This window comes from Pundamilia nyererei, unplaced genomic scaffold, assembly GCF_000239375.1.
Source record: "Pundamilia nyererei isolate P.nyererei 1_Seehausen unplaced genomic scaffold, PunNye1.0 scaffold00010, whole genome shotgun sequence".
NCBI classification, from domain to species: Eukaryota; Metazoa; Chordata; class Actinopteri; order Cichliformes; family Cichlidae; genus Pundamilia; species Pundamilia nyererei.
This window is the reverse complement of record NW_005187411.1, coordinates 2,622,806-2,633,706: the sequence shown is the minus strand read 5'-3', so window position 1 is coordinate 2,633,706 and position 10,901 is coordinate 2,622,806. Positions and strand designations below refer to the sequence as shown.

At 40.0% G+C, this 10,901-nt stretch overlaps 1 protein-coding gene across 2 annotated transcripts in view; it reads right to left on the bottom strand.

The window, feature by feature from the left end:
• Positions 1 to 8,890: 8,890 nt before the first annotated feature.
• Positions 8,891 to 10,901, bottom strand: part of LOC102201951 (platelet-activating factor receptor-like) — a 3,957-nt gene continuing 1,946 nt past the window's right edge. For both annotated transcript variants that reach the window (XM_005723819.1, XM_005723818.1), the window contains one exon: positions 8,891 to 10,769. In XM_005723819.1, the coding sequence (XP_005723876.1) occupies positions 9,639 to 10,763 (1,125 nt within the window). In that variant the 5' untranslated portion in view covers positions 10,764 to 10,769 and the 3' untranslated portion in view covers positions 8,891 to 9,638. The remainder of the gene's footprint in view (positions 10,770 to 10,901) is intronic.

Below are 10,901 nucleotides of genomic sequence, written 5' to 3'. Positions count from 1 at the left end.
TTTAAAGAAACATGGAGTGGTTGTCCAAACCACTGCTGCTGCAATGTTTGAGTTTGGTTTCTACCCTGTCTCTGTCTGTCCTAATCCTCCTACTTTGAAATTGTTCCATTCTCCACATTTAAACCATGATAGGCTGTGTGGCAGGCAAGCAAGCAGGAGTGGTGGACCCAAAATGCAGGACTCAGACACAGAAGTGAAACTTAAAGCACACTAAACACTAGAAACATGGAGGCAGAACACACAGCTAGCTAGGAAAACACAGGGCTTATATACACAGGGAATGGAAAACACGAGGGAGACATAGCTGGGAGGGTTTGGGCTAACGAGACACGGGGAGCAAAGCTAGACACACTGAGATGAGCCACAACCTTTCACAATAAAACGGGAAACAAGAAACAGACAGACTTGACACTGAACTGAACTTATACTAAACGAGAGACACAACCTAAGAACTAATCCCTCACAAAGAATAACTGAAACATAGAATAATACTAATAAACAAAGCATGACAAAAGGATCAGAATACAAACCATAATACAAAGGAATATAAGAACTGAAAATGCTGGGTCAAAATGACCCAGGACCGTGACAGATACACTAATGTAATTTGTATATGCATCAGTCAAACTTTTGGACACACCTCCTAAGTTTATAGGTGTTTCTTTTAAAAATGTAACTGTGGGAAATTTCAAAATTTCAACAACTTCAAAAGTTTATTTGTGTGCAAAATATTTGAATTCCATTATAAAACTTTAATAAGTCACTTTTACCACAGAGCATACATTTATTAAAGTTACCAGTAACTGGCATATTAAAGGTACTTAAAGGCATCAATGCTTGGGAGAGTTTAATAAGATGACACATGTTAGCATTAGCAGTTCAGGCTAAATCGACCTTCAAAGTAATCTCTATTGACAGAGACTAATATGAAGAAGAGTTTAAAAGCAGCAACTACTTTGGCAAGAAACATCAAAGGAGTGGACTTTTTCTTTCCTGTGTCTGTCTGAGGTGCAGAGAAGAAGAACTGATAATCTACATGTGGTTTCCCCTCTGACGTTAGTGGGAGGTGGTGGGGTGGCGTGAGGTGAGAAAATATTTTAGTTAGCAGAAATGAAAATAAAACTTACACTTTTATAAAAACAAAAAATCAGTATCAAGGAAAATATCTGCGTTTCTACTGTAATGTAATGTAATTTCCTAGAGGACAGGTTTCAGTCTTTATCACTGCGCTTGCACAACCCACGTCAGTATACTTGATTAGTGAGAATTGAGTCAGCTGCTTTCAAAAGTGCTCGGTTTTATTGCAAAGCTCACTATGAACTTCTGAGAAATACACCTCTGATAAAATTCACAATTTAACCGCAAATGATTTCCATATTGTAATAATGAAGAACCCCCTCCACGTTCTTGCAACAATGCGAAGCTTTACTCAGAGAACAAAACGCACTTGATCCATCAACATTCACAACATTTAGCAGTTACACACCACCCAAGCTGTTTTGTGCTTAGTGGGGCCATTATTTGTCTTACAGCAGATTAGGCACCCTAAACGCATCTCCAGATGATCACATGGTTCTGGTCAGCTCATCAGATCACCCATCAGATTAACATGAGATGACTTGAACAAACTACAGCTGGGGTTTTATTTTGTTTTGTTTTAGCAACACTTTTAATTTGCAACTGAAGCCACTTCCTCCCACTTAAAACTGCAGGAAAACCTCTGACACCAGAGCTAACCAAAACAATGGCAACGATTACGCACACAAAAAAAAGTTTTAAGTAAAAGTTGTCTATTTTGAATAAAGTAACGTTTCAGGCACATTTCCTCTCTCTTTATTTACCACATACCTCCCAATATGTCCTACTCATGTATTTATTTTCATTTAAACTTTTTCGTTCATTTTCTGGGTGGCACGGTGGTTAGCACTGTTGCCTCTCAGCAAGGCAGTCCCGAGTTCAATTCCACCATCAGGCCAGGTCTTTTGCATGCTTTTGCATCCTCCCAAAGTCCAAAGACATGCAGTTAGTGGGGTTAGGTTAATTGGAAACACTAAATTGCCCATAGGTGTGAATGTGAGTGCGAATGGTTGTCTCTAGCTGTGTCCCAATTCAGGTAAAGGTCTGCATCCTGTACGTGGGCCACGGCCTCCGAAGACCGAGAAGGTCCGAAGTGCAAGGCTGTGAAATGGGATGGTCTAACCTTCAGATTTGCGTCACCAGCTGTCTCCCTTGCTATCTAAACTATAACAGGACACTGGGACAAATTCTAAATAATAATTTAATTAATAAAGTATTGAAAAGAGTAATAAGAGTAATATTACAACTAAGTAGCTGCTGCCACTTGTTGGAAACTGGAATTGGCTATGAATTCTGGGATAGGTTGAGGCACGAAGGATACACCCAACCCATGCTTTAAATTCAAGGAAATGAATTTGTTGGTCGCATTTGGTGCAGCCGAATTGGAACAGCCTTCATCACCTGGCTGTGCCTGGCTTCAAATGCAGCCCCTGAATTGGGACACAGCTTATGTATTAGCCCTGCGACAGACTGGCAACCTGTCCATGGTGTACCCAGGCTCTCACCCAAAGAAAGCTGGGGTAGCTTTATGAATTTAGAATTATTAAGTCATTCTTTCCACTGATGTGGATTTTAAAAATACTCCATCTGGCTCTTTCGATGTTTTTGTTGTGCAGAAATGATCTGAAGCTCTTGCTTTGTTTTAGCAACAGATAAGTTATGCAAGAGTAACCACTTCCTATTTCAGAAGCTTCACTTTGCAAAAACAATGCATATACATGAACCTGACAGTCAGCTAATTTCTACAGCACTTTGTGTGTAGAACTACACTACCAGTAGGGACAAAGATCAACAACCAGTGATGAGATAATGGATGTGGGCCATTGAAGGTACAAAAACAGCAGTACCCAGATTGAAACGCTTCAAAATTCATTTAGAAAATAGCTCATGTGACTCATTATTATGGTATTATAAGTCATGGATTAAAATAAAAGCAACATTTTTGAAGGTGTAAGTCATAAGTAAGTACTATTGATGTCTTTGGTCATCTCTTGTTGTATTTTGCAAGGAACTAGGTGTGATTTATTGAAACAGGTGCAAGCATACAAATAAATACAGTATATGAGGCAAAAACAGCATTTGTTATGACCGCCTTTGCTCTTCATTTCTGTATTCTCTTTCTTCATATTCTATATTATTCTTCATTTCGTCTGAGGTCTCTTAGGCAAGCTTCTTGTCATATATTTCCTTCAGACTTCATGAACAAGCTCTTCTTCAAGAGAGTTAGAGTGGGGCCTCATCTTTCCTCAGCCCTCAGCCTTAACACCGGCTCTCCACAAGGCTGTGTACTGAGTCCCCTACTGTACACTCTGTACACACATGACTGTGTTAGTTTCCACCCAGACAACGCAGTCATCAAGTTTGCAGATGATACCACCGTGGTGGGGCTCATCCCTGGGGGAGATGAGACGGCGTACAGAGCTGAAGTTCCGAGGCTGTCAGATTGGTGTGTAGATAACAACCTGGACCTCAATACCACCAAGACAAAAGAACTGGTAGTTGATTTCAGAAGGAGGAAGTCTGAGCTGCAGCCTGTCAGCATCAACGGGGAGTGTGTGGAAAGAGTCTCCAGTTTCAAGTTTCTGGGTGTGCACATAGACACAGACCTCCAATGGAGCTCTAACACCTCTGTGGTTTTAAAGAAGGCCCAACAGCGTCTCCACTTTCTGAGAATCCTCAGAAAACCTGAAGAAGGAGCTGCTGACCGTCTTCTACCGCTGCTCCATTGAAAGTGTGCTGACATATTGCATCGGTGTGTGGTTCTCCAGCTGCACCACAGCACACAGAAAGGCACTCCAGAGGGTCATCAATATGGCCCAAAAAATCATTGGACATCCTCTTCCCTCCCTGAAGGACCTGTACAGCACTCGCTGTCTCAAGAGGGCACGCAGCATCCTACGGGACTGCACACACCCAGGACACGGGGTGTTTAAGCTGCTGCCGTCTGGCAGGAGGTTCAGGCTGCTGAGGTCCCGAACATAATAGACTCAAGGACAGCTTTTACGACAGGCCAATAGCCCTGATCAATGCAAATAGCTGATCTGACTGGCTACCTACCTGGACTTTTTTTGGGGGGGTTAACAACGGTAAAAACAGTAATAATAATTATATTTATATTTATAACAAGGTGCAATAATAATTAATGTGCAATAATAATGGCGTGCAATACAAATACACTTATTAATCTTTTTTATTACTAAGTTATTATACTGTGTTGTGTTGTTTGTGTTGCGTTGTGATGTGTCGTATCGTGTCGTGTTATGTCGCAAAATCGATCAATGTAGAGCAGTGTCACAAACCACGGAGGCCCCAGAAAAGTGCAATCAAACGTTGAGTTTATTAACAGCCCGGAGATAACATCAAGATATGCCTTCTGACCAAAATACATGTTGTGGATACTTATAAAGCAGTGGGGTACACGCCCCCCCCATGGCGTCAATGGCAGATTAAAATAGGTTCCAGGCATTAGTCACAGTTTATCGTACATCTTTAATAGCTATAAACAGACATAGAACTTCTCTTTTCTATAACACCTTCCATACAAGGCAATAAACTTCAAGCCCTCGGGGTCTCTGAGGCTAATTATTGACTCTGATCATCTGTTACCAAGTAGAATAAAATATAGTAAGACACCAAATGAGTTAAGGCCTCAGGCCGGACACATTCCTAGATTATATGTACTATATGTACTGTAAGCATGCATTGCAGTTATCCTTCTATGTTCTAGTTTCCCTCAGCATGTATCACCTGGACAGTCACGCCAGTGAAGCTTAAGACCCTTAATGAACCGAACATCAACTCAAAATAAGCACAGATATGCAATGTGTATAAAATATTTCTAACCGTACTTGTAATAAAAGTTAACATAATGGTAGGATCCTCAAATGGACATCTTCAATAAACAACTGTAATGCAGTATCAATACTGTGAGAAATATTATTAGATGAAATAATGCTGTAAAGAATGTTATTAATGCAATTATAATGATGCAGATTATATGGCAGTAATAAAAGAATTTCTGTATCTCCACAGTTACATGTAGTGCCGACGTAGGACAGTTTTCCAATTTCATTGTACTATTGTACTATGTATGACTGCGCAATGACAATAAAGAGTTATCTTATCTTATCTTCTTTCCACCGTGTGATTTTTCTGACACACTGTCACATTGTCAGTGTGTTCGGGATCGTTTTCATGCTGAAAGTGAAGATGTTGTGAATCACGCATTTTCCAGATCTTATTGCATGCTGGTTTCAAATCTTATTTACAGATATTTTGAAAATATGGCAAACACCACTGACACGGCCTACACCGTGTTTCACAGATGGCTGTAGACATTCACTGTTCAAACTCTCTTTCCTGATCTTCTCCGACAATTCGGACCAGAAATTAAAAATTTGGATTGATCACTCCATTAGACCTCAGACTTTTCTCACTGTTTCCCTTCCTTAAGATCCTCAGCGACCCTTCCACTGAAAACATTTCGCTTTCAGTTCCTGTATCAACTCTTTGCTGGATTTTTTGTTGTTTCTTAAGAACATGACTTCTAGAAAGTGTTCATCTTCTGTAAATAGGTTTTTAGGTCTGAAACTTTTTCTTTTGTCCTCCAATATTCCAGTCTCCAGGTTGACCAAGAAGTGCAATGTCTTAAAAATCATAAGTACTCAAAAAGCTGGATTAATGTAACTTGAGTTGAGATGTAACTTCACATTCAGTCAGGAAAAGATTGATGTTGCAGTCTCGGGCAGGGGGCTGCAGCTGCTCTTTATATGGATTTAAGGCTGTTGTGAGTGAGACCTGGGATTTTTTAATCAGTGGCTGCGGCTCAGGTGGTAGAGTGGGTCATCTGGCAGTCAGAAAGGCAGTGGATCAGTCCCTGAATTCTCCAGTCCACGTTTCTGATTGGAAGCTCAAGCTTCAGTCCATTTTGTTTATCACTCTTCTCATTTGTGTTTATGTATATATATTTTTTTGTTTGCTTTTTGCTCGTATTGCCAGGCAGTGGAAACACTGCACACAGTTTCCCCTGTATGGAAGATTGAAGAGTCCAATTATTATTTCTCTCTTTTTGTTGATTATTTGTATAAAGGAACTTTAAACTTCCCTTCTCTCAGTTTGCCAGTCTTTTACTTCCCCCCCACTTTCACCTATATTTTAAAGTGCCACAGTGATTCATTTTTCTACCTGTTAGCCAGAGGTAACTGCAGTATTTGCTTCTTGTTTATCTCAAACAACATGCTGCCTGTCCTTTTTCTCCTTTTTATTTCCTTTGAGGGTACAGGTAAGCACATTTCTTCCATTTAATTTTAAAACAGAATCTAGAAAGTGGACTTCTAATGCTTTGTCATGAATAATTTTTGCCTCTTATTTTGTCTGCACTTATAGCCCAAAACCAGACTCTGAGTTCCCCGACAGCTCCAGTGACTCACAAAGGTAATACAGACTCTGAACTTTTGGAAGGATAGATCGAATCAAATGATTGAAATTAAGCTGGTGGCTCTGTGAACCTAAACATTGCTGTGTACTGCAGTATTTTGAGCTGTTCAATAACATGTTACACCCTTCTTATGATTTAACATTTGATAATTAAAACTAAACATTAAGTGGAACAGAGGATCTGAACTATCTTTGGCATTGAAGGTAATTAAACCTGACCCAAAATATTCGACAAGACAAACATTTTATGATGACAATGGAAAGTTATTAAAGATCATCCTGTTTTAGGCATGCATATCCAAACTAAATGAGCTGCTTAACAGTTTTTCACATATTCAAATATAAGCAACAAAGGGAAAACCCAGGAGGATCACCTAAGTTACTGGAATAAATCCTATGTGATCGTGTGCAGTTGACTTGCCATTCATTTTACCAGATATTACTGACATATTTTACTGAGTTTGGTCAACAGCAATGCTTTACAAATGGCACCACATTAAAAGCTAGAAGATCACTAAAGCAGTTAGGACTTCGTCTTCATCACCATGGCTTGCTTTACGTCTTATGAAGAAGAAGAGTTTTTGAATATTTCACTGGGGGGAAAAAAAACTGTACAGTGGCACAAAAAGAAAAAAAAACATTCAAGTTCAATGACTTCATTCTCTGAATGAGTAAATCGAGTGACCAACAGACCAACACTGCTATTTCTAGAACTACATCGCTTTTGTGGTCAGCAAATAGTTTATATGTACGCATTCAGCATGCAACATCTATGTCCTGCTTAAAAATCTGATTGGTTACAGTTTTACCTCAACTTCCTGTTATTTCTGCACTCTCCTTCACAGAAACATTTCCTCCTCTATGGGTGGTGGCCACGCCGGACTACCCGGTTGCAGCAGGACAAAAAGTAAGCCTGTACTGCAGCAGTTCCATAATATCAGTGACTGGGACTTGGTCATGGGTACGCCTGCGAAATCAGACCTGGGAAAAAGAGGGAAACAGTAGGGAACTGATCCTGACCAAGCCAGAGCAAAGTGGGGAGTACCGCTGCTGTTCTTCAGTTGTCAACTGCGCAAACCAAACCCACACAGTTTACATCATTTCAACACAAACCACAGGTTGGTTATGTGTTTGCTCACACCCTAAACTTACTAAAATAGGGATGATCGAATCTGCTTATTTAAAAAATAAATAATAAATATTAGAATTGCCTAAATAGGACCTAAATGCATATTTATGTAGATAAATAAATGAATAAAAAATAATAATTTGAATGGTACATTTAATTAAATACTCGACAATTTATTAATGTTAATCAATTTTAGGTGTATTTACTTGTGTTTTGAGCAATTTATATTTATTCCATAAAAACCTGGAAAAAATCTTTAAGGCTTTCACTTTTAAACTGAAATAGCGAACTGTAAAATGATTATCATACAATGGATAGCAATCATGACTGACTGGATTCATTAATCTTTTATTTATGCTGTGTGCATCATCTGGCTGTGAAGTTACAGGTCTTAATGTCTCTTTTCTCTTTCCTCAACTCCCAACAGTGGGAGAGAATTTAGGAATAACAGCCTTCGTCTTTTCTCTTCTGATCTTGATCATCATCATCGCTGCTGTTATTTTTTTCTGGCTGGGCTTCCAAAGGACCAGTGGAACAGTGACCACCTCCAGCACTCCAGCAGTTAAAGGTATCTCTGAGCTCTTCTTGTATAGAGGGCTACAAGTATGGAGGGCAATGAGTGCCATAATCAGTATGAATTAAAATGTTTTGTGACTCTTATTTTTTTTCTTTTTTCTTTAAGATGTTCCTGGACCTGAAATCACACCAACGTAAGTCTTGAGAGAAGAATCATGCACACTTCAGTCATGCACTTTAACTCTTGCTACAAGCTATTCACAGATAATATTTCTGTTTACACTAGGGGAGATCTTCCACAGCCTGACACAGACGTGTACATAAACTACACTAGCCAAGGCTACGCCGATGTGGAACCCGCCAATGTGACCTGGGAGGGTGTGTACTCAAGTCTCTCGTGAAAGGAGATCGAGACATGCAGTGGAAAGTGGACTGATTAAAACAAGCCTGTTTTTTTTAACTCTATCTCTGGGTTAGTTATATGAAAATTGCCAGTGAGTTTACTTCCTGACTTATCAGATTTTATCTGTTGCGCAGAAGCTATCACACCATAAATGTGGTTAAAACCCAGAGAAGCTGAGTGCATCTACGCAGGCAATAGCGTTTGTACGTTTATATATTAACTGGAAGCTTCTTGTTTTTCTTCTCCTTTTAATCGTGACATTGCAAAACTGAAAAACATACAAAAGATTTTCAAATTTTAGGGAGTATTTTTGTTTGTTTGTTGTTTTTTACAATATATAATAACAAAAAGGTTCAAGTTAATAGAAAATACAAAATTTGCGACAACAAAAAGTCTCACATTAGAAACAATTCATTTCCACAGATACACATTAAATACACATACGTACGCTACTTCTGTCTGTTTCAGTGAATTATAAGATTTCAACACAAGACATAAATGAGATGTCCCAACACTGAACACCAGAGAGGAAACGTACCCCAGGCATTACTGCTTTTGTTCCTTGGTGTCACAATACCTGATTTAACTTGCCTGACGAAAAACAATTAAAGTTGTTCTCAGAGAGGGCAGACAGTGCGATTACAACATATGTTTCTGACATAACATCAGACGTGTAGAGATAAGGTGTACCCACACATGTATGTTATTCTGTCATTTTCTCCTGCTTTTGTGTCCTAATGTTGTGTAAAAACACCGCCACAGGATTTGTGTGAGAAGATGTCTTGTGTCATCATCGAGTGATGCTATTGTTCTTTAAAGATACATAAAGTTTTGGCTGCTTGCAAAACTTCTGCTTTTCGGTTTGTTCTTCACACAGGAAGTGCAGAAATTCTGGGGCAACTCAGAAGGCGACGTGTTCGAGATCACATGAAGTTAAACAGTTTATTGTCCCAGATGTGCATGCCTCAACGCCTTATTGCATGTAATCTTCGCCATCAGCATGAGAGAGTCACATGAGTTTGATAGTCAGATTTTAGACATGTATTGAACTTGTATGAATCACTCATCTCTGGTCAGCTAGTGCTCGCTTGGGAGTCTCTGACTTGGAATCCTGCTATCCATGGAAATCTGTGTGGTGGCCATTTGAGAGCATCCCTCTCCCTTTGCTAATTTTTTAATGTGGGCTGTGATGAACCTTCTAAACTTCCCTGTGGCAAAATAATAAACTACAGGATCCAAGATGCAGTTGAGGCCCATAAGAACCAGGGTGATCTGATGAGCGTCGTTCAGCAACTGACGAGTGGTCTTGCTGTACTTCACGTGGCCGAAGCCGTCTTCGATCTCCAGCACTGCCAGAGCCCAGGGGCCTTGAACTATGTGGTGTGGCAGGAAACACAGGACAAACACTCCCACCACTGCCCACAACATCTGGAGAGCCCTCCGTTTCACCCCTCTGGGCCTTTTTAAAGTCGAGGATGCAGTGGACTTTTTAGAAAGAGCTGCTGAGGACCGAATTTCTGATTCTGGAGGCCTTTGAGAAATTAACACTCGCGCAATAAGGATATTGCATATCACAACGAGCAAAAAGATACCAAAGAACAATCCAATTATTAAAAAATGAGTGACAGCCACTTTTTTCTTCTCATAATTAGTTTTAACCTGGTATCCCTCAAAGCAGCGAAGGATCTTCGTGTTGTTTTTAAAGTGCTCGTTGGTCCCTGGACTCACCAGATAAGGGACAGACATCGCCAGAACAAATGCCCAGATAAAAACACAGACGATGATTCCACGAATTCTGTGGTCCGAAGAGGCTGCGTCTAGAGGCCGAGTCACCGCCCAGTATCTGTTGATGCTGATGGCTGAAAGGAAGAGGATGGTGCCGTAGGTGTTGATGAAAAAGAAGGTGCCTGTCACCCGACACATGACGTCTCCATAAACCCAGTCTCCCTCACGGATATAATAGTCAATCCAAAAGGGAAGAGCACACACAAACAGAAGATCAGCGATGGTCAAGTTGGTCATGTAGATACGGATTTCGCCCATGGCCTTGGCTTGACGAAGGCAGCGCAGGACAAACAGTACGTAGAGGTTAGAGATGAAGCCCAGGATGAAGAAGACGATGTAGAAAACCGGGATGAACACATAACGAAACTGAGAGTCCAGGAAAGTGGATTCATTGGTATTCCCTATAGTTTCATTCATCTTTGCCTGTGGGAGACAACATATATTATCATCAGTACAATGGTTTACTCAGACTTTTGATGCAGATGACAAAGGTAGGGTATATTAGAAAGTAGAATCTTTGAGAACAACTACTTTTTGTGATATTTCAATTTCAGT